The sequence below is a fragment of the Elephantulus edwardii genome, unplaced genomic scaffold (genome assembly GCF_000299155.1).
Source record: "Elephantulus edwardii isolate Elephantulus edwardi_28Jun2011 unplaced genomic scaffold, EleEdw1.0 scaffold00094, whole genome shotgun sequence".
NCBI classification, from domain to species: domain Eukaryota; kingdom Metazoa; phylum Chordata; class Mammalia; order Macroscelidea; family Macroscelididae; genus Elephantulus; species Elephantulus edwardii.
Genome location: NW_006399844.1, coordinates 13,088,050 through 13,110,610, shown reverse-complemented (window position 1 = coordinate 13,110,610; position 22,561 = coordinate 13,088,050). Strand labels below are relative to the sequence as shown.

The 22,561-nt window shown below is 47.3% G+C and overlaps 1 protein-coding gene across 1 annotated transcript in view; it reads right to left on the bottom strand.

Annotated features, from left to right (window-relative positions):
• Positions 1-2,214: 2,214 nt before the first annotated feature.
• Positions 2,215-22,561, bottom strand: part of RAP1GAP2 (RAP1 GTPase activating protein 2) — a 281,330-nt gene continuing 260,983 nt past the window's right edge. Inside the window, exons 18-24 of the mRNA XM_006891040.1 lie at positions 12,496-12,636; positions 10,870-10,988; positions 8,722-8,835; positions 8,350-8,467; positions 7,153-7,279; positions 2,940-3,016; positions 2,215-2,254 (exon numbers count right to left, since the gene is read on the bottom strand). Of these exons, the coding sequence (XP_006891102.1) occupies positions 2,246-2,254; positions 2,940-3,016; positions 7,153-7,279; positions 8,350-8,467; positions 8,722-8,835; positions 10,870-10,988; positions 12,496-12,636 (705 nt within the window). The 3' untranslated portion in view covers positions 2,215-2,245. The remainder of the gene's footprint in view (positions 2,255-2,939; positions 3,017-7,152; positions 7,280-8,349; positions 8,468-8,721; positions 8,836-10,869; positions 10,989-12,495; positions 12,637-22,561) is intronic.

Here is a 22,561-nt window from a genome sequence, read left to right as displayed (position 1 = left end):
TTCAGGGCTCCCCGAATAGTGACCACTGCCTACATTCTGGTGATAGAGGGCAGGAGGACTGAAAATGGAGCTCAGACACACTGAGGGGCACAGTAGCTGGAAACAGCTCCCAGAGCAGGGCTGAGCCCCTCCAGAAGCCAAAGACACAATCTTCTGAAGGCTGTGTGTGCTCCATCCCCAGATTGACATTCCACTCCCACACGCTAGCCTAACCAGACGCTGCACATCATCCCCCCACCTTGGCCTTCCATTGGGTGGAGTAAGTATTTTTGCCTTCCATTTCCCTCCACCCTCACTGCATCCCAGCTGAGCCGGGTCCTGAGTTGTTCTTACATTACAGTCTAGTGGCCCAAGCACCCTCCTCCCTGAATTCTGTATTACTTCTGCTGTCCACCCCTTCATGGGGAAAAAAAGATTTGCTCAAGGAGGAGGCACTGACACATGGCTTCTCTCAAAGCACTGACTGTTAGGAGCCTGCAATCAAGAAAGTGTACAGCACCCCTCTTGTATCTGCCTAGGAGGGCATGTCTCCAGGCTTCAACTGGCCAGCGGCCCTCTCAAGATACTGGAGCAGCAGGGACCAAGGAGTCCCATGATTTACTTCCATTAATGGGTAAGAAGTTCTCAGCATAGAAACAAACAGACATGTCAAAGCCCTAGAGAGGTAGAGCCAGAGGGCTGTTATCAAAACACTGCCCTGACTGTGCAAATCTTGACTCCTGGTAAAGCAGTACCTCCACCACCCTGTTATGTCCAAGAAGGCACTGTGACCAAGGACACCACACAAATACCCCTGCTGCTGGTCTGTTCCCCACCTGAGCACTCTCTGCCCCTGAAACCCCTATTCCCAGAACCCTGATCCTTCTTTTCTAGCTCCCTTTTTTCTCGGCAGACAAAACAAGATGACAATTGACCCAGACATTACAGTGGAAGAGACCAGGAAGGAGTGGGAGGGTAGGAAAGTCTTCAATGGAGGAGACCTCATTCAGAGATGGAGAGGTGCTTGCAGGGTGTCCTGGTGAAGGAGTGGGCAGGAATGTGGCCAGACAGGGGCACTGGGACAGAAAGCTGGGCTGGTGGGCAGGTAGCCGTGTGGGGCAGCAGGTCTGTGATGGTCAGAGTAGTGGACGGCACCCCCAAACGGCTGGAATAGGAGCCTTCTCCTAGACAGAATCAAGGCTTCCCTGGAGAAGAAGACAAGAAGGAGATGGTGAGCAAAAGTTCAACGAAGGAAGGGAGAAAGGGAGAGGGGGCACGAACTGGGCTGTACAGACTCTGGTGGGCCAGGGGGTGAGGAACATGCATGCCCATGGTTCCAGCCCACTGAGTAGGGTTAGAAGAGGACAGAGCCAAATACAAGTGCATTAGACGTTACATAACTAGGGTGTTATTAGCCTCAGGAAGTGGGGCATGAGTATTAATTTGGAAAACCAAGGCATCTGAAAGTTAAAATAGAATGCTAACTCTGCCATTTTCTCTTCTACTTTTTCATAGATCAGGTTTGCCTAAGTGGCCTCAGCTTCACACTCCTCTTGATTCCACTGGCCACTTATATCCCTGGGAGCCCACCAGTGGGAAGAGGGCTGGGGAGGGGTTACATGTGTCTCTAGCAATGTTCCTACTAGGAGTGCATGTCCTACGTGATGTGACAGCAGGCTGGAAGCATGACACTCACTCCTGAAAACCATGTGGCTTCACAAGTGTTAGGTGGTACAGGGACACTTATGGGCACAAGAGGAAAGACACATGCCATCCCAGAGCCTTTAAGGACTCCAAGGAGACCTGGCTAAGAGGAGGGCAGGGCTACCTGAAAACAGGGGAAGCAAGGGGAAAAACTGAGTGATTCCTCCCACTGGGAAAGGAAGGTGAGCTCTGGGTTCTGGTATTTTTTGGAAACAGAGACCAGGCTCCAGGCAGCAAGAGAGAGAATAATCTCGTATGTGGTCCAATCCTACAGGGCAACCCTTCCCATTCACCCCAAGGTCATCCTGCCTGCCCTTCCCTATCCAGGCCTGGGATTATCTCTTTCACAACTTTGTTAACTAAAGGTATTTTCTTTTATATGCTTTCCTAGTGGTCACAGTCTGCTAGTATACTATTACCCCAGCCAGCATGATCACTTTGGCCATTCTCAGGGTTCTAGGGCCTCTGGTACTTGATCTTAAAGCAATGTACCTCTCCTCGCAGCCACCACAGGTGAAAACACTCAACCTACCTTTAACAGGTGAAGGACTCCACTTTCACATTAGTGACCCTGTTTCAAGAAAAATCCATGGAAGAGAGCCAACCATTACACACAGTAATTAACCACAAGAACTAAATTATATAAGCTTACAATTAGATACATGATGCTAAAACAAAAAGAAGATACTCAAAATTCATCACTTCCAAATTATTGTACATTTTATTATAATCTATGATCTCAAGGTTACATGGAGTCCCTGGATGGTAAATATGGTCAGCACTTGACCACTAACTGAAAGCTTAGGGGTTTGAGGAATCCCAGAGGTGCCTCAGTATAAAGGAATGGCAATCTATTTCTGCAAAAGCCACGGCCAATGCTACGGAGCACAACTCTCTTCTAATAGATATGGTGCCACCAAGAGTTAGTGTCAGCTCCACTGAAATTGAATTGGTTTTGAAGATCACTTCTGACTGTTGTGTCTTATACTAGATGGTGGTACACTAGGCACCCAGCATCCACACGTCATAACTGAGCATGGGGAGGCCATGACACAGGTGGTGTTGTAAAGGTAGTAGGTGGTCCAAGGCCCAGCACAGGGTGCAGACAGATGGGATCTGGAGTTCATGGAGGATCCACCAGTGTGAAGCCTCAGCCAGCCCCCAAAAGGGAAACTGGCTCTTGAAGGCAGCTGAGATGTGGGGCATGGAAGCTGCTCCCCCTGTTCCTTGCCTCCCCCCACTCCCTGAGTCCTTACCGCACTGGAGCTGGCATGGCTGAGTTTATCAAAGCGGAATTTCAGGTTTGACCTCGGGGAATTTCTGCTTTTGGCATCTAAGAAAAAGAAGAGGGTCTGTAAAAAAAGGGTGGGACTGTAGAGGTCACAGGGCTATGTGGAGCATAGGATGGGAGGCAGGAAAAGGTAGCCTCTTCCCCTTACTGGACACTGCCCGCTGGACTTCCAGTATTCCAGCAGCCAAGACAACTTCCACTTGAGTAAAATGGGGCAATAATACAAGTGGCCTGATATCTGGGCACACACTGACTCAGAGGACGCTTGAAAGGCAAGGGCTAAATTTTCAGCAAAGTTTCAAGTTCAAAGTAATTTTTAAAAAAACTTAAATTTAATTATATAAGCATACAGTGAAATATATTAAGACAAAGACAAGTATACTAAAATGTGTCACCTTCAAATTATTTTATAAGTGTCTATGGGTTCAATCAGATCAAAGATGGGAAGGGGGGCACATGACAGGATATGGTTCAGATCTGTTGTTCACAAGGTCACTATGAGCTACAGTTGACCAGGCAACACCTAGCAACAACAGTATAAATAACAAGGTTATTTACGTCAATCATTTCTGAATGGTGCTAATGCTCTCGGGCTCTCTTTCCAAGTCCACGTGATCTGGTGGCTTGAAATTAACCATGAGACACTAGGCAGGCTACTTTGCTGTCTAGACTGAAGAAATTTGATGGGAGAAGTGTTAATAACATAAATGAGACTTTTAAATGTATGTGTCAAAAAGCTGCGCTGCAATCCCAAAGGTACGCAGTTCGAATCCACCAGTTGTTTCATGGGAGAAGGATGGGCAATCTCTTCCTGTGCATTTAAATGTCTCTGAAAATCTGCCAGAGGATCCTCTATGTATCAGTTCCAATTTGATGGTACTCAACAACAACACAGTCATTATATTGTGAAAAGTACATACATAAGAAATATTCTTCCAGTACTTATAAACTACAGTAAAACTTGCAAAAGCTGGAAATTGTATAAGGCAGAAACCTGCCAGAATTAGAAAGTGCAAATACTTTCCACTAATAGAAAAATTATGAAACTGCACCTTGTCAAAGGCAGAAACCCAGAAAAACAAAGCAATACCATCAAGTTCCAGCTCTCACGGGCTTACCTAGATTATCTGATACAAGAAATAGCTTGCCCATATTATTTATGAACTGATAACTTACTCTTTACTCAGTTTCACTGCTGACTCACTCAAAATATTAACAAAAAGTTCATCAACATTCATCTCAGTAACACACTTGTTTGCCATTTGCAACCTCAGGCTGGATATGGATGTAAAAGTCAGGCAGAAACAGTGAGACTCAATTGGCTAGGTGGACTTTTCAGTAAAGAATATTGTGTATTTTAGCATTATTTATAAATTGTGGACTTCAGATTCTTTTTATCAGTAAGATTTATGATGAACACACATACATAAGGATATGTACATATGTGTACAAAACAAAATGAAAAATAGAGAACCAATGTTCAACTGTTAGAGAACCTTCACCAGTTCACCCTGGCTGGGCCACAAGGCTCCCTGATTTTCCTGTGACCAAGAAAAACTTAAGCTGCAGCTCAGTTTAGTTCCCCTGAGGCTGCTGACTTGTTCCTGGGGCATCAAATCAGGGAGTTCCGCCCAGCACTGAGTGATCCATCAGTCTCCATGACCCACCAATCCTTTCTCTGAGCCCCAGGGGATCAAGCGTGAACCTAAATAAGGTCAAAATATCTGAGATTATGGAAGGCAGAAATTGCAGGCCCTCCCAGGCAACCCCAACCCCCTCAGCCTTACCTCTCCCATACTCAACCAAATAGCATACTTTTCTATCTCCTCCTAGTACACAGGGTATGCTCCATGAGTTTAAAAGGCAGACTCCGTGGACAAGATTCGGGGGCAGAGGCCTGGGAGTGCAGTCAGCACTGGAGCAGAAGTTACCTAGTCCAGTTTTCCCTGTGTGACCTTCAACAAATGGCAGACACTCAAGAAACCTCTTTCTCAACACCTTATTTATTTTGACATTTAGCACCAACCAGTAGCCAAACTTGCTAACAGAATCTCTGATTCATTCTTTCAATAGTGAATTAAGCTTCATTTTTTAAAAAATCAGGGAATTTGTATTATTAGCCCATCTTGCAGATGAAGAAACTGAGGATCAGAGAGTTGAGTTTATCAATGATGAGAACCCAGGTCAGAGCTGCCAGCCCACAGGAGGGTGAACAAGAGGCAGTGAGTGCTTGACTCCCTCAACTGGGAAGTACAGCGCCACTAATGCAAAAAAAAAAATTATCTTACTTTTTTGTAACTGTCCGTTATTACCCAACATTGCATCGTTCCCTGACCAACTCACTGTGAGAAGCCCAGAAGTATTTTGGCTGAAACATCCTCTTGGCCCCTTTTCTGTGTTCTGTCATTAGGTCCAGGGTTTTCTCACCCTCAGCCTATTGGTATTTGAGGCTAAGCAACTATGTTGGGAGGGCTGTCTTGTTTACTGTAGGATGTTTAGCAACATCTCTGGCTTCTACCCACCAGATGCCAAACACACTCCTCCTCACCACAATTATGACAATCAAAACGTTTCCAGACACGGCCAAATGTCTCTGGATAGCAAAGCTGCCCTTGTTTAAACTATTATTTCATCCCTGTATTTAGCAAACACTAATGTAATTGCTTAAGTCTCTTGCAAGCATTACATTTCTTTAATCCTCATATGGAATAGAAACTACTACTTCCTGTTCTTTCCCCCATTTCTGCTCAGGGGAACTGAGGCTCAGGGAAGCCAAATAACTAGCCTGATGTCTTATATCTCTAGCAAGTGGTAGAGCCAGAAGGTGAACCAGTCTGATCCAGAGCCCTGCACCTGCCTGTACTGAGTCCTGCTGAGTCCTGCTGTGCTGTCTTCCTTGAGGTGGGGACCAAGATTTCAATTTCTGGGTACCTGTGGTTTCCAGCAATACAATGATATCTTTCCGGTACCATCAAGTCAGTTTTTAAAGGCAACAAATCACACAACATGGGCTTGCCCATCTTTATCCCATGGAGCAGCTGGTGGATTTGAACCACATGCCTTTGGGTTGGCAGCATAACTTCTTAACACTAAGTCATCAGAGCTCCTTGGTAATACAATACTCATTTCAAATGTCCACTGAATGCCCTTCCAACTCTTTCTTCCCCTCATCCTCCTCTTCCCTAATGCAGGGATCATAAGACCAGAAACCCCCAAATCATAGTTAAACCTGGTAACTTACCTTTTGACAGCTCTGAATCCCCACTGCCTTGGTCATCACCCCAATTCAAGGTCAAATCACCAGCATTATCCCCGTGCAAACTCCCCACTGACCCTCCTCCCCTTCACCCTCCCAATCCTCTCTGCAGTCACAGTCAACAAAACAGTCCTCAAAGCCAGGTGGCGCTCCTTAACTCAAGAACTTTCGAAAAACAGCTCCTCCGCAGGTTTCCACTACTGTCAGGTTGTCTGTTGCTGTTAGGTACCTTGGAATCGATCCATAGCTGATCCTCCAGAGGATTTTCAGAGGCAGTAAATCGCACACAAGGAGATTATCCATCTTTCTCCTGTGAAGCAGTTGGTGGATCCAAGCTACGTATGTACATGCCTTTGGACTGGTGGCAAAGCTCCTTATTGCTAGGCCACCACAGCGCCAAGCTGTCATGATACCTCCCAGATCCTCACCCGTCTCTCCATGGTGGCTCCTGCCTGTCCCACTGATGCACCTCTCTTCTTTTTCACCCTTCTCCTCCCTGAGCTGAGTCTTGCAGCGCCCACCTCACATGCTTCTCCACTCCCTCTAGGTCTCTGCACATACTGTGCCCTCTGCTTGCAGCACTCTTCCACCTCTTTGCTTCATACTACTCGATAGCTGCTACAACCAAGGGAACCTGAAATAAGGGCAGGGGAGGTCGTACAAAGAGCCTCCATTTTCAAATCACACGATCCTGGCTCGTCCACAGTGAGGTCTCAGGCAAAAACTATTTCACCTCTCTGTGCCTCAGTTTCTCAATATATAAGGAGATGATAAGGTTGATGAACAGATAGCGTGAGAGAGCAGAGCTGAAAGGCCTACCTCCATCAGGAGGAGCAGACACTGGTCAGTTTAGTGTGTCTCCCATGAACAGTGATCAGGGCACAGTCCAGCCACCTCCCGCACCCCGCCAGACAGCACTGACCTGTGGGACTCCGGCTCATGATGATGGGGGTGGCTGCTGCCCCCAGGCTGGGACTCTCGCTGCTCGGGGACGGGCTGTAGACAAACACCTCCTGCTTGAAGGGTGAGGTTGTGGATGGCTGGCTGCTCTGGGGAGAGAGGCCGGGTGAGTAAGGCCAGCTCCAGTGAGTTGGATTTTCTGCTGCTACCACAACCCCCACAGCCCATTCCCACAGAGTCTGTTCTGGCTTCTGGTAACATCATGTGTTATAGTGTGGACCTGCTCTATACAGTGTTTTTGGCTGTTATCTTTATAGAAGCCGATTGCCAGGCCTTTCTTCCACGGCACTGCTGTAGGTACACACAACCAACCTTTAGGTTACTAGGCAAACATATTCCATTTACATCACCCAGGGGCCCTTCCAAACCCTACAGAGTGGCCCAATCCTAGGCAGACAGGCCTGAAATAAGCTCTCACAAGCCGGGGGCAGCACCCTGTCCTCCGCTCCTCACTTGATCTGCTCTCTCCTTCCTACTTCCTTCACTCCTGGCCCCACTCTCTCAGCTCCCTCCAGACAACAGCCCCATGGCAGGGATGTCGTGCAGTTTGGCTCCTGTCCTTCTGCTACATGCAGCTTTGTCATCATGAAGATTCCTCTTCAACTATCTCCACTCCCAGAAGGTGGGGATGGCCAAGAGCCACCTCCTATTTCCATGAGCCAAACCCAACATTGTCCAGTCCATTCTGACTCATGGCAGGCTTTTAGGACAGAATAGAACTGTCCCACGGGGTTTCTACGGCTGTAAGTCTTTACGGAAGCAGAACGCCACGTCTCTATCCTGCAGAGCAGTGGGTAGGTTTGAAATGCTAAGTTTTCCACTAGCAGTAGAGCTCTTAACCTCTGCACCACCAGGCTCCTGGGTTTCCACATTGTTCACTGCCATCAAGGCAGAATCAACTCATAGCTAACTCTCCAGTGAGTCTTCAGAGGCTATAAATTGCACAGAAGGAGAATGTCTATCTTTCTTCCATGGAGCAGCTGGTGGATTTGAACCTGTTGTCTTTGGATTGGCAGCACTACTCCTTACCCACTAAGGCACCCACAGAGCCTGGACAGTGGCTCTGCCACCAGAGGTATGTTGATGTATCTAGGGGATGTTGGGCCAGGCCCCAGGGTGCCCCCTCTACCTCCCCAAGTCTGGACAGGGCCACACCTACCCCGCTGTCACACTCCTCCATGACCTCGCCCTCCCCCGCGGTGCTGCTGAAGCTGCTGGTGCTGGAGGAGGAGCGAGAGATGTTGGCTCGGCCATTCTCCTTCAACTTTATGAAGGGCCTGCAGAAAAGAGGGAACAAGGTAAGGTCTGTTCATATCCGAGGACCCTCAGGCCTTTCGGGCCAGAGAGCAGGCCAGGCCAGGGGGACATCTGAAATGGTCACCAGTCACACCCCCTGCCCGTATCTGTTGGTATTTGTGTTCCAGGGAGTTACTATGACAAGAGGCGCTACCCTCAGTCCATAAGGAGGCAGTGGGCATCTTCCAGGGCTCTGACCAGCCAAAACCAGCTGTTCCCTCACCCATGCTCTTACTTCTCTTTGTTGGGGCAGATTTCTGGAGAGCTGGGGTTGGATGAGGTCTCAGATTTGACTTCCTGAGAAGAGTGTCCGCCATCTGGGGTCTTAGGGGTGCTGGATGCACTGTCGCTGAGGAAACGGGAAGAGAGAGGAGTGAGGTCTTGGAAGGGTCCTCAGACCCCACCTGACTTCAGGTTCAAGATTGAGCCTGACCAGTTCTCCACACTTAGGGGGCCCGTGGGGTCTGTGTCGCCTGTGTCCCCTGTCCGAGCTCAGTCACCAGGCCCTCAGTCACCTTTCCCACCTGAGCAACCCCTCAAAGATAGCTGCAGACAGCTGCAGCTCAGCCTGGGGGCTACTCCAGGCTCCTGAGTCAGAAGAGAGTACTCCCACGGCAAGGGTCTCCGACAATGGCCTTGTCTAAGTCAGCCCCCTCACCGACAAAGGTTGCCTTGGATGGCAGAGTTTCACATCAAGGGAGGACCATGAAGTAGAGGGAATGAGGTTTGTGAAAGCCACTCCCACGACTGGGGAACAATCCAGAACACTGGGTTACTCCATACTAGGGTTTTAGCAGGGTACCCCATGTATATAACCTGTGGTCACTGTTCAAATCAGCTACAATGTGAGCTCCCTGAGGGGGCAAAGGGAGGCTACTTTTTAGCAGGCACAAAGCTGGCATTGAAGGTCACAGAATCATTTGGAGAAGGGTAGCTGGACCACACAGAAAATTTAGTCAGTGCTATATAACAACTGTTGAATTGGTGGTTGGTTATATACAATGAACAATTGTCTCTGTTGTTGTTGTTATGTGCCACCAAGTAACCTGCAACTCATAGTGACCCTAAGTACAACAGCTCTGAAGCCTGCCCTGTCCTGAGCCAGTCTCACTGACTCCGACACACCTTCCCCCATTGCCCTAGATACTATCAATCCATCTCATTCGGGGTCTTGCTCTCCTGTGCTGTTCATGCTCCCTTCCAAGTATGATGTCCTTCTCCAAGGATGGGTCCCTCCCAGCCATATGTCCAAAGTATGTAAGACGGGCTTCAAAATTCTTGCCTTCAAGGAGAAACTTGGTTTCACTCTCTCCAAGACAGACCTATTTGTTTTCTTGATGGTTCACGGTATGTTCAAGACTCTTCTCCAGAGTCACAACTCAAAAGCATCACTTCTTCTATCCTCCTTAGCTCTCTGATGTACAGCAAGTAATTGCGCCTGAATCAGGTGCATCGCAGTCTCTAGACTGACATCTTTGCTTCTCAGTACTCTAGAAAGGACCCTGAAAGCAGATTTACCTAATGCAATTCATCTTTTGATTTCCTGACTGCTGGTGCCAAGGGTGCTGATTGTGGAGCCAAGAACTGTTAACAATCTCAATGGCTTCTCTGTCTATCACAGTGCAGCCAATTTATCTTCTTGATGTTGAGCTTCAATTCATACTGAAGACTATATAGTCTTTGACCTTTTGCAGCAAGCACTTCAGGTCTGCCTCAGTTTCAGCAAGCAAGGTTATGTCATCTGCATATACATATATTTGTATAAAACCTTTTCAAAATTAACTAAACTAATAATGATAAAACTTGTGTTCCCAGTGTTTAAAAAAAAAAAAGCCCAAAGAGTCTCCTGAAGAGGCATGGTGAAGTGACTGTGGGCTCTGAGAAGAACATGAAGGGTTACTCTCAGCCCAGAGTCAGAGAATTCCCTTCTCCTGTCGTTTAAGGTTAAGTATAACGTAAACAGGAGTTGCTTTAATTTTTTTTAAGTGGAACATTCTTGAAGCCCTAAGGTTGGCTCAATTAATTCTGCCTGACAGAATGACTCAAGGAAAGTTTACGTAAAAGGGGATATTTGAGTGAGCACTGAAAAACCAAAGGGAGAAAAAAATTTAAGCAATGTTTGCAGTTTGGGTAGAAATGCTGCCAGAATAATTCTGTAAAGTCCTATGGAGAAACTTGCTAAATGAACCTCGGTGGGTAAAGAGCTGAGTGAGAATCAGCATCTGACTGCCTGAACTAGGGAAGTGGACTTGAGAACATTATCTCTCGAAGGTGAGTAAAGTCATGCCCAAGAGTGAGCCTCTGGCTGCTGTGGTCAGGGTGAGCTGACAGACCATACAGTCAGGCTACAGTGGTGAGGCCCATCAGTTACCACGACAGTTACCATCGCGTCCGGATGTCCCCCTGGCCTTCAGAGCCCGTGTGCAGCCGGGGAAAGAGCCCTGACCGCCGCTTGATGGGGCTCCGTGACTGGTTCTTCCCTGTCGCTGCTGCCACAGGAGGCTGCCAATAAAACCAGCAAAATGAGTGCTCACACCCCAAACCCACACTTCCTCCCTGCTTCCCCTCCTGGTCTACCAGTGACTCCCTATGACCCTTCAAATGGCACCAGCCTCACTAGGTTGGTGAAGACTCCAAAAACCCTGAGACAGTTAGAAAGGATAGAGTCCACGTAACAGAGCTGGAACCCCAAGACTCAGACAGCTGCAGCCTTAAATGAAGCTGGATGACTCCAGCAAAAATTGACCGAAACTCAGGGTGTTGGAAGGCAGGGAGGGTCACAGCCACCATAAGGAGAGTCTCACAGATTGGGAGAGAAAGGATGGTTTCAGGGGCCATGCATGGGCCAAGAACTCCCAACAGGCTCCTTAGAGTGGCCTGGTCCAAAGTGTCAATTTATCAGAGAAACCTGAGGACCAGAGAGGAGAAAAGGCACGGCCACGGACACACAAATCATTGGCCAGAGGAGGATAAGACCAGGACTCCTGACTACTCTCAAGTAAAGGACCCAGACTGGGTGTCAGCACCAATAGCAAGACTGACTGATGGGCAGGGCTGGGTCCATGCTTAGGGACAGGTTGGGGGCGGGGAAAGCCAGCTGAAAAGGAGTGAGAGGTAACTTTTTAGGAATGGGATACTCGTGCGTTATGCATCCTTAGCAAGTATCAACACTCTCAGAGTCTCAGTCTCCTCATTCCCCAGAAAGGAAAGAATTGCTCTCCTTGTAAACCTCTAGGAGGGTAAAACAAGATAACACTATAAAATATTTGGGAGGTTAAATAATGCATAGAAGACCACTTAAATATCAACCATATAAACCCTAGTTTACACAAATTCTAAGCCACTTTGCTTTATAGAAGGACAGTCTATGTGGTTCCCTGGCCTCATCAGCCTCTGGTGTAAGTAGATCAGACCCAAGTTCACAGACCAGAAAGGCACTGTTGTTGGAAACCCTACACGGTGATGAAGAACACAGACTTTGAATTGGGGATATGCATTTAAATCTAATTCTTTAGCTTTGCTAAAGAATTAGCAAGTTGCTTAACCCCTCTGTGCTCTTTTTCCCCTCAAATGAAGCACATCTCTTTGCCTACCTCAAATATCTAAGATGATGTCTGTGAATCACTCAGCTCAGTGCCAGGGCACCGCAAGCACCCATGAAGTGGTGGCTACTGTTATTATTAATAATCACAAAGCAAATATACTCCTCACACAGCCATTGGCCCCAAACCCTTGGTCAGATAAATTCACTTGAGCACCATTTTAAAGAGTTGGTCCCAGGGGGGAGGCCGAGTTATTGAGACAACTCAGAGACCAGAATTCAGAAGGGCTTCTTATTAGGCTCGCCCCACGTGTTGCTTTGAATGGAGGCTCCAAAGGAACTAACTGACAGAGAGTGGGGGTTGGGCTCTCCCCCCAGGCAGCCTCAATTTCCCTCCATCATCCAGCTGCAGCCTGGGGGACTCTCCCTGCTCCCCCACATACCACCCCAGGGTCTGCGGGCACTCACCGAGAAGGTGGTCTTGGTGACTACTTCCACACTGTTGTGGGAGATGCCCCCACTGAGGCTGCCGGGGATCCCCCCGCTGTGCTGCTTCTTCTGGCTGCCCACCATGGTCTCCATGGAGTGGCTGCGTACACGGATGGCTCTCTGTGGAGACAGCGAGTGGGGCGGGGAAGCAGGGGCTTGAGAGTCAACTCTGGCCACAGCCTCTGCCCACTTTGTGGAGTCTGCATAGACATAGTCTTCAGCAAGTTTGCATATAAACACACACTCGAGCTTGCACAGCTACAAGGGCCAAACTAGTCATTGTAATTTATAGAGTTGTACATAGGGTCGCTATGAGTCGCAGGCGACTCGACGGCAACATGCCCACACAGTCTGTCCCAGGATCTGCGAACTTCTTTGCAAAGGGGGCATCAATCAGTCAGACCTCTAGCTCCCCTGTGAGGTAGACAAAGGTTAGGGTCCCATTTTACAGGTAAGGAAAGTTAAGCTTGGAGAGCTCACTATACCCATGTGACTTTGGTCTAGTTTCCAACCTCTCATCCCACCACAGGATGGATGTGAGGTTTAAGCACAGCCAGCAGGGCTGAGAAGCAGTTATCCAACTCCAAGGAAACTCCTTTTTTGCTACCCAACTAAGCTTCCTTTTCACCACTGGACTATCACTTCTGCTGTCATCCCAAATGCGCTTTTTTTCAACTTCTAATATGTTTTCCCCTGGCAAAATCCTGTTCAGACCCATTCGTTCTCTGAAATCACCTGGCAAGTCATCTCTTGGACTCATGGGGGACTGCAGACGTGTCTTCAGTACAAGTCTGCAGTCTCACACAGCTAAGAGAGGACATGCATGCTCAGACTGCGCAGAAGCAAGCAGGCTCCAGGGTGTGAAGCCACTCAGGCCACCAGGAGCCTTGTGCCCACTTTATGCCACCAAAGAGTACACATTCCAAAGGGACCACATTGGCAAAGAGAGGATAGTTGAGGGAGAACAAAGAACAGCGTGGTCAGGAAATTGTCACTGTCCTGGAACAACTGTGAAGAACAGAAAACCATGACCACTGCGCCCAGAGGAGGGATGAACCTGGGAGGAGACACCACTCTCCAGTTGTTCTTAAGGACTGCCTTGCAGAGCAGGAACAGTGAGGCAGAGCCCAGCGTGACCCAAGGGACCCAAGTGGGATCCAGAAGGAGTCCAACTACCCTGTGGACAACACTCTTTCTGGCTCTGGAGGCCGCTGGAGACGAAATGAGAGTTCTAGGGAGGGGAAGGAAGCTCTTCAGTGAAATCCTTGCCTCCCTCTGATCGTTCATTCAGTCCCTCAATAACATGGTCAGGCAGCAATGGAGCTCAGCAATCAGAAGCACACAGCCTTCACGTTAGGCTCTCAGCATTTCCATCTGGACTCTGAGCTCCCCCTCTCATTAGCTGAGTAGCCCTGGTCAGGTTATCTCCATTCTAGGAGACCTATCTTTCAAATGGAATGACTGATATCTACTTCATAGGAAAATATGGAGAAAGCTCATCAGGAAGTGCCCAGCACATCACAATCAAAATCCAAATGCATTGCTGGAGAGTTGAAGTGAACTTAACAGCCACCTTCCATCACGTTTCCAGGACTAACCGCTCCTGGAGGCAAGCCTTTACAAAAGGAGGCTGCCTTTAATCTCTCAGTACATTGTAACGAGAAAAAAGCCCCATTCACTTCCACTAAGCCAGTTCCCACTCATAGAAACCTTCCACCAGGTTTCCAATGGTCAATCTTATCTTCCTCAGCACATCATAAATGGAGCTATTCTCATCGCTAGGAGTTTCAAGTGGCACAAAGGGAAAAGGCTCCTGGCTACTAACTGAAAGGCTGGAAGTTAGAATCTCCCCAGAAGTATCTCCAAAGTCAAGTTTAGCTATGTCCTTCCCAAAATTTAGCCATCAGAAAACAGATGGAGCAGAGCTGCAGCACTGGCAGCAACAGCAGTGACTGGGCTGGCGGCGCAAGCAAGGCTCCACTCGGGGCAGAGCACTGGGCTGAGGGGTCATGCAAGCCCAGCCCGAGGCTCAGACTTCAGTTCTGACCAGTCAGAGACTCTGGAAGGGAGTGCAGGCTCAGTCCAGGAGGCCGGCGGGGCCTTTGGCAAAGGAGGAGCTGCTGAAGAGGAGCAGTACTTCCAAGCACAGACTAGACAACAGCTGGCAGCCTTGAAGAAACATTATGAAGAAGAGACCATGCATTCTAACAAGGAGGGAGCCGGAGCAGCCGCAGAGAGAAATGGAGTGGCACAAGCAGAAGATCAAGAAACTAAAACACAATCATTAAGTGGATGCTGTTTCCCAGAGAGTGGCTGGCTGTATAATCATTGTCCACTTCCAGTGGACACAGTTATGCTTTTATATTAGTCTGGGTGCTGCCAATTAGTTCTGATAAATCTTCATCAGTTTAAAAAAAAAAGGAAACAACAACAAAGAGAAGAAAAAAAACAGTTCTAACTGGTTTGGTGTCTTTATTCTTATTGTAATAAGAAGCATTTGATGCATGCTTTCCAAATACCCAGCACTGCGCTAGCGATCTAGGGGTTTGTAGAGGATGGTGGTAAGGCATAGTTCGTGCCTTTGAGGAGTATACAAGAGAACCCAGGAAACATGACATATGTCTAAAACTAGGTAATTATAAGAGGATCCGAGCCTATGGTAGTCTTCATGCGTGCATGCTAGCTCTCTCTTGCTCGCTCGCTTTCTCTTTCTCTCCCTCCTTTTCTCTCTCTCTCTCCTCCCCCCTCCTTCTCTCTGTCTCTGTATTAATTAGCTGTCAAGGCCTCCTCCCTCTTCAGGGACTTGATGTCACACACACAGACTCCCTGACATTGTGAGTCTGCCACGTTCCTGTCTGACAGAGCCATTATCTGGTCATTGCCCCTTTGGGATCCAGGACTTAAGTCATGATCAGCCCAAGGCAGTCAGAAAACCCATGCCCTTGCCAAGACAACGCCAGGTGTCTCTGGTGGGGACTCTGGAGAGTGGTTTCCTCAGCAACATTGAGTGGTATGTCTGCATATGCCATCTACAACCACAGCCTTGGGATGATAGGAAAGCAAACCTGTGGAATCAAGTTGAGAACAGCAGAGGAGAAAGCTGGAATGAACGGATCTAGACCCCAATGGCCACATGGAGCCATGAAGCCTGGACCTTCATGTTAAGTGAGATTTCACATTTTTCTTGAGTACCCAGTGGAGGTCAGAGAGCCTCAGAACCCCAACTCTGGAATATTAACACAGAAGGATGAACATGAGGACAGGAACCTTCCTCACATGTACCTGTGCACACACAAACATGTGACAGCTAAGACATCTCACATGCTAACTTACACAGGAGTCCCTCCCTCCCTCAAAACATCCAGGGGAAAGCTCAGTCGGTGCATGGTGGTCCCTGGACATCATCATGAGCACTGCTTCCCACAGGCCCCGTTCCCCACCCAGACTGCAGCTCCTAGAGGTCAAGGATACTCCAAGCAGGGGAATGGCAATGGGTGCACAGAGCCTGCCTTGTCATCCTTAAGAGCAGACGGGTGCAACCACTGTGAAAGGCGGTATGGTGCTTTCTCAAAAAGTTGCAAACAGAGATACCATTCGGTCCAGCAATTCCACTACTGGGAATATACCCCAAAGAGACCATAACTGACATTCAAGCAGACATATGCACACCCATGTTTATTACGGCTTTGTTCACAATAGCAAGGAGTTGGAAACAACCTAAGTGCCCATCAACAAACGAATGGATAGAGAAGCTGTGGTATATTCACGCAATGGAATAGTACGCTGCATTGAAAAACAAGGAACTCATGCAATATTATTCAAAATGGGTGACCCTGGAGGACATTATGCTGAGTGAAGTATCTCAGTCACAAAAGGACAGATACTATATGGTGCCACTGTTGTAAAGCAGGACTGACCTTGGGGTTGGGAGAAGACTGAAAAGGATGGGTTCAGTAATGTATATTGCATTGAAACAGATGAGGGAGAAAACTGTTTAAGAGCGATATGTGATTAGGTATTTTTGTCATGACAAGAGTCCAGAGCGAATGCTGCATAGTGGAGTGGACCTGGGGGAATGGATTGTAAAACAATGAAAGAATTTTTCTTTTCCTTTTCCAAGAGGGTAGTGTACTAGGAGGGAGGGTTGGGAGGGGAGAAAAGTGCAACAATGAATGAATGGAAATCCAAAGTCTCTGTAAATTTTTACTGAAATTAATAATAAATTTTTAAAAGGGGGGGGAAGAGCAAACAGGATTCAGAAGGGAAGGCCATTTGGAAATCATGCTGAGATTTATGGGGCATTCAATTCACATGTGATGACAACTCAAAGGCAGGAAGTTCAAATCCACCAAGTGCTCCTCAGGAGAAAGATCATCAGCAAAGAGTTGTTTTAACTAATTTTAGAGTCCTTGGGTGGCACTAATGCACTCAGTTGCTAGCCAAAAGGCTAGAGTTTCAAGTCCAGCCAGAAGTACCTTGGAAGAAAAGTCTGGCAACAGACTGCTAAAAAAGTATCAGTTGAACCCTCTATGCTGTGCGGCTCTCCTCTGGTGCACATGGATTGCCATGTTGTTGTTATTTAATACTGTCGAATGGGAACCTACCATCTGTCTCCCACAGAGCAACTGGTGGATTCAAACCATGTGCCTTTGGGATTTCAGCACAGCATCTTACCATTAGGCCACCAGGGCCCTGCCATGAGTGGAAATAAACTCAACACCTACTGGGGTTTTTTGTTTTGTTTTGTTTTGTTTGAACTCATTTAAAAAGGTCACTGTTTACTCAGGGACACTTCAGTTTGGTGCTACACTTTTCCTGCCTTCAGTTTTCCAAAGGATCTATATGATGTGACTTTAGGCTTCTAGCTACTTTAACCATGCTGCAGGAAACTGTTGCTAGGCAACTCTGTTCCAGGGTCTAGAGAGGGAACGAGAAATGATGTCATGATGTCCCCCTTGGGGTATCTTTGGTCCTGCCAAGAGGCCAGATGACATCAGAGGATGGTGGGCTCTGTGCGTCATTTGCAAGAGTGACTTGTCTCCTGGGAAGGGATATTTACAAATGGCCCTCCCTCCTGGACTTGCTTGCGGATAGAAGTGGACTCATTGCCTGGATTCCTCGGGGGCACTGGTGTGTGTCTCCACCAACACCATCATCAGCAAAGCTTTCCAAACTAACCACACATGTTGTTCTGAGATAGAGCTCACTGTCTCTTTCCAAGAAGCATTCACTGTGGGTAAAAAGCCCTATGTAATGGTTACTTGGTCTACTAAGCTTCATGTATATGAGTGCATTTAATCCTTAGAGCTCTAAGATGCAAACAGAACAGATATTTTATAGAAAAGGTCTTAAAAGACAAATGATTGTCTATAGCCACAAAACAGGTAAGAGATGGAGGTAGGGCTCTTACCCAGGGCCTTGGGCTTCAGATGAAAGCATCGCAAGACCCAAAAAGTGGTCCAGATGGAAAACAGAATTTAATTGATTGACAGGATGAAGATAATTAGAAATAATGGGGCTTCAGAACCTCCTCAAAATCTCAGAGGCTGATGTCAGGGAGAATACCTTCTCTTCAAATATTCTTGATGCTTTTGTCAGAACAACTGAGTTGAAGAGACAATAGGCTGATGGTTTGGGGGCATGTTGATGTGCCTCACAAGAAAGGCTTGGTGATCTAATTCAGAAAAACCAGCCACTGAAAATCCTGCCGAGCACAGTTCTACTCTGACACACATGGGGTCATGATGAGTCAGAGATGGTCAACAGCTGCCCAAACAGGAAGGGGTTGAGTGCTGGTTCCTCCTCATGGTCAGCGTGGGAACCTCTCTGAGACTCAGTCTGTTCATCTGTGAAAGGACAGTGATGGGCTACTGTGAAGGACACATGAGACAGTGCTTGCAAAACACTGGGTGTGACAAGATCAGAGTTGGCTCTCCACACACACACACACACACACACACACTTACGAAAGAATGGAGAGAAGTGAGGGTTAGCATGATGTCCTAAAATAGTATTCAACTCAGACAAGCCTCATGGAGAGTCGGACTGAAGTATTTCACTTCTCTATCTGATGGAGAACCAGAGAGAGGCTACTAAACTTGAACTGGGTAGAAGAGCGAGGTAATGGTGGGGTCAAGACAGTACAGCAGTGGAATGGAAAGAGGAAGGCAGGTTAAACAAAATGTAATGTATAGTGTATATATCCAATGGAATCCCACTCAGACGTAAAGAGAAATAAAGGCCCAATTCATGCCTCTGTGTAGATGAGTCTGGAAAGCATCGTCCTGAGTGAAATCAAAGTCATAAAAGAACAGGTTTCTCATGATCGATCTCACTTAAGTGAAATAAGCAAATGTACAGAAAGTCAAGATAAGTGGTCACTAAGGCAGCTGGGGTGGACATAGTGAAGGGCAGCATGGTGGTCCCAGTTTGTGCTTAGGAGGGGAGGTCATGACTTCAGCTTAGGATGGCCTTTCTCCTGTGCCTGCTCCCTGTCCCAAGATGATTCCTGTCCTCTAAACTCTGGCTTAAATGCACGTCTTCTGATCATGAAGGGAATGCTGCCACCTCAAAGGCCATCCGCCTCCATCAGCAGCTTTTCAGGACAAAGATGGGCCGTCTCCTCCCATTATGGGTTTAAAGTCTCAGAAACCCCATCATGAGTCAGAACCGACTCAAGAGCAGTGAAATGAGTGAAGGGTGGAAGTGAAGGGTGGGAAGGGGGATTTTTGCCGAGGGGGCACTGAACTTATGTTAATAGTGATGGAATGAGGGAGCTCTAGTGGCCTAGAGAAGCTGTGCTACAATCTTGAAGGCACCTGGTTCGAATCCACCAGCTGCTTCACAGGAGTAAGATGGGCAATCTCCTCCCATGTAATAAACTGCCTCTGAAAACCTACCCAAGGGTCACGTACGGGTTGGTTCCAATTCAATGATACAACAACAACAAAGGTGAAATGATCTGGAAAAGGACAGTAAGAACGGGTGTGTAACTCAAAGAATGTAATCATTGTTACACACAGAAAATGCTGAGATTATAAATATTTTGTTACAAGGCACGATCAGTCCTTGGAAAGAAACATCATGCTTGAGAAGGTGGAGAGACAGCGCAGGAGAGGAAGACCCTCGATGAAATAGGTTGATTCAGTCACTGGGGTATTGAGGATAGGCTTGTCAGAGACAGTAAGATTGGCAAGGGATAGAGCAAGGTTTAGATTTGTTGTACATAGGGTCGCTATGAGTCGCAAGTGACTCGACGGCACATAGCAACAACATATTTTAACCACAATTTTTTTTTCATTTTATAAAAAAGGCAGAAGAAAAAGGCAGATACAATCTTGCACCCAACATTTGAAGGTTTTTCCACTCTGCCCCTTCAGCATCCCTGCCAAAGCTCATCTCTCTCCAGCTTGCTTCTTCCCAGGGATGAACTGCTCACTACTTTGGGAGGTAACTGTTGCTGTGTGGAACAGCCTAGTCTTTGGAAACCTCCTTTGCGTTCTGAGCTGTAATCCTATCATTCTTAGACCACAGTGCGGTCCACCCGTGGAGGCTCGTCCCAGTCTATTCACGTTCCACAGCGCCTTCCTTCGCTGTTCTGCGCTTGCTGTCCTCTGGGCTCTCTGCCTGCCATCACGTCAACCCCCCTCAGTCACCATAGTTGCTAGGCCCTCAGCACACCTCACTGTTCACCTCTGCACAAGTTCTCCTTTGGGGGAATAAGAACAGACACACAGCATGGCTTTCTCATCATTTGCTTCTAACACTTCATTTCAGGCATGTTTGAGCACCAGTTAGCTTCACAGAGGGAGTCATTCCTTTCCTTGGTAACTGCACCCCTGGCATCCTGGTGAATGGACTTTGTGGGTCATTTAAATTTAAGATTCCACACAAAGCCAGTGATGAGCACTGAGGAGAACAGTCCTGTGTCTACCAGGTCGGCTGCTGACATGGTTCTTAATCAGGTAGTAAGTTCTCTGAGGTCTGGAGAGAGGTTGTCTGTCCCTCTGCAGTTGTTAGCTGTCTCTGTATCAGGGCCGTGGCTCATTAAGTCCCAATGTCCAGTGAAATACAGTACTGCCCAGCCCTGTGCCCTGCCCACGACCAGTTACAGATCTAATAATTGTGACCAAATCTAACAATTGTGAGATTGTACTTTCCACAGTACAATCCACAGTACTTTCACCAGCTGATTTGCAGAAGCAGATAGCCAGGCCTTTCTTCATGTTGTTGCCTGAAAGTGCCATCAAGTGGACTACGATCCATAGTGACTCTATTAACAACGGATCTGAACTTTCTGCCCTTATTCCACGCCATCCTCATCCTCCCTGATACACTCGAGCCCACTGCTACAGCCACTGTGTCAATTCATCTCATCGAGGGTCTTCCTCTACTTCACTGACCCTCCACCTTTCCAAGCACGCTGTCCTTCTCCAAGGACTGGCCCTTCCTGATAACATGTCCAAAGTACGTGAAACGAAGCTTCACTGTCCTTGCCTCCACAGAGCACCCTGGACACACTTTCTCCACAGGAAGTCTTAGCCTAGCAGCTCTGCTGAAACCTGGTCAGCATCATGGCACTGGACTAGCCACCACTGGCAGACAGATGGTGACTGTGCTACGGTGTGCTGTCTGGAAATCGAACCCAGATCCCCTGAAAGGAACGTAACAATTCCACCACTGAGCCACCACTGCCCTTACCTGTCCCTCTTTCTGTTATTGTCATGCACTGTCACATTGGAACTGACCTTCTAACGGGTTTTCAGAAACAGTAAATTGCACAGGAGGAGACTGAATATCTTTCTTCTGCAGTGAGCTGGTGGATTTGAACCACTTGACTTTGGGATATCATCACAACTCACTACCACTAAGCCACCAGGGCTCCCTTCTATGCCTCTGGTAAGGCATATAATGAATGAAAGCTGACAAAATATCCCTCTAGTCTCCACTCCAAGTATATTCCCATTCCCTGGCTGCTGTCATTGTGCGCTATCAAGTGGGAACTGACCCATAGCTGACCCTCCAGCAGGCTTTCAGGGGCAGTAAATCACACAGGAGTAGACTGCTCATCTTTCTCTCACCGAGCAGCTGGTGGATTTGAACCGTGTGCCTTTGGGATTGCAGTACAGCTTCTTACCACTAGGTCATCAGATCTCCCTATCTGATTCAGCACTCAGGAATAAATCCCCTGATGATTAGCAAAAGGCAGTCCCAAGATCCATAATCTTGCCAGGGAACCATGAAGGGTAGTTCACAGGACTCCAACCCACTGAGGTAAGTGGGGTTACACCCAACGCCTGGGCTCACTCTCCTTCAGCTGAATAGCGAGAGGAAGTGGGATTAGCCTCATATTCCTGACCCTGTCGGGGAGACAGGTGAGTGAGTCCACGGGGAAAGCAGGTGCAGAGATGTCAAAGGCTTGAGATTCTCGCTGGGCCCCTGTTGGCTCCACCATCACTGGCACTGTCCAGGCTGCCCCTGCTGCAGGCACCTTGGAATTGACTTGGCAGCCAACAACTTCAGGTGAGTGCTTCTCTTCGGCCACTAGGGGTCAGGTCAGACCAACGCAAAAGCACAGCACTCTCAAACGCTGGGAGAACCTGAAGTGCCAGGTAATACCAGCTTGTGGCGCTTGAGAACAATAGTCTAGAGATCTGTATTTGACAAAAGTAATGCACAGATCATTTCTTTTTTTAAAAAAAAACCTTTTTATTTATTTGGTTTTTTAATGTTTTATTCCCTTCTGTTTTCAAAAGTAATGCACAGATTATTTCTAAAGAAAAAACCACACAAGATTCTCAAGAACAGGTCTAGAGATTCCTAACTCCAGTCTGCACCAGCAATTATCAACTTAATCCTCTGATTCCACAGAAATATCTTTTAACAGTCATATCTCTGCAAAACTATAGCCTTTACTATTAGAAATATATATATTTCTTTATATATATATACATATTATATATTATATATATTATATATATTATATATATTATATATTATATATTTATTATATATATTATATATTATATATATTATATATACATAT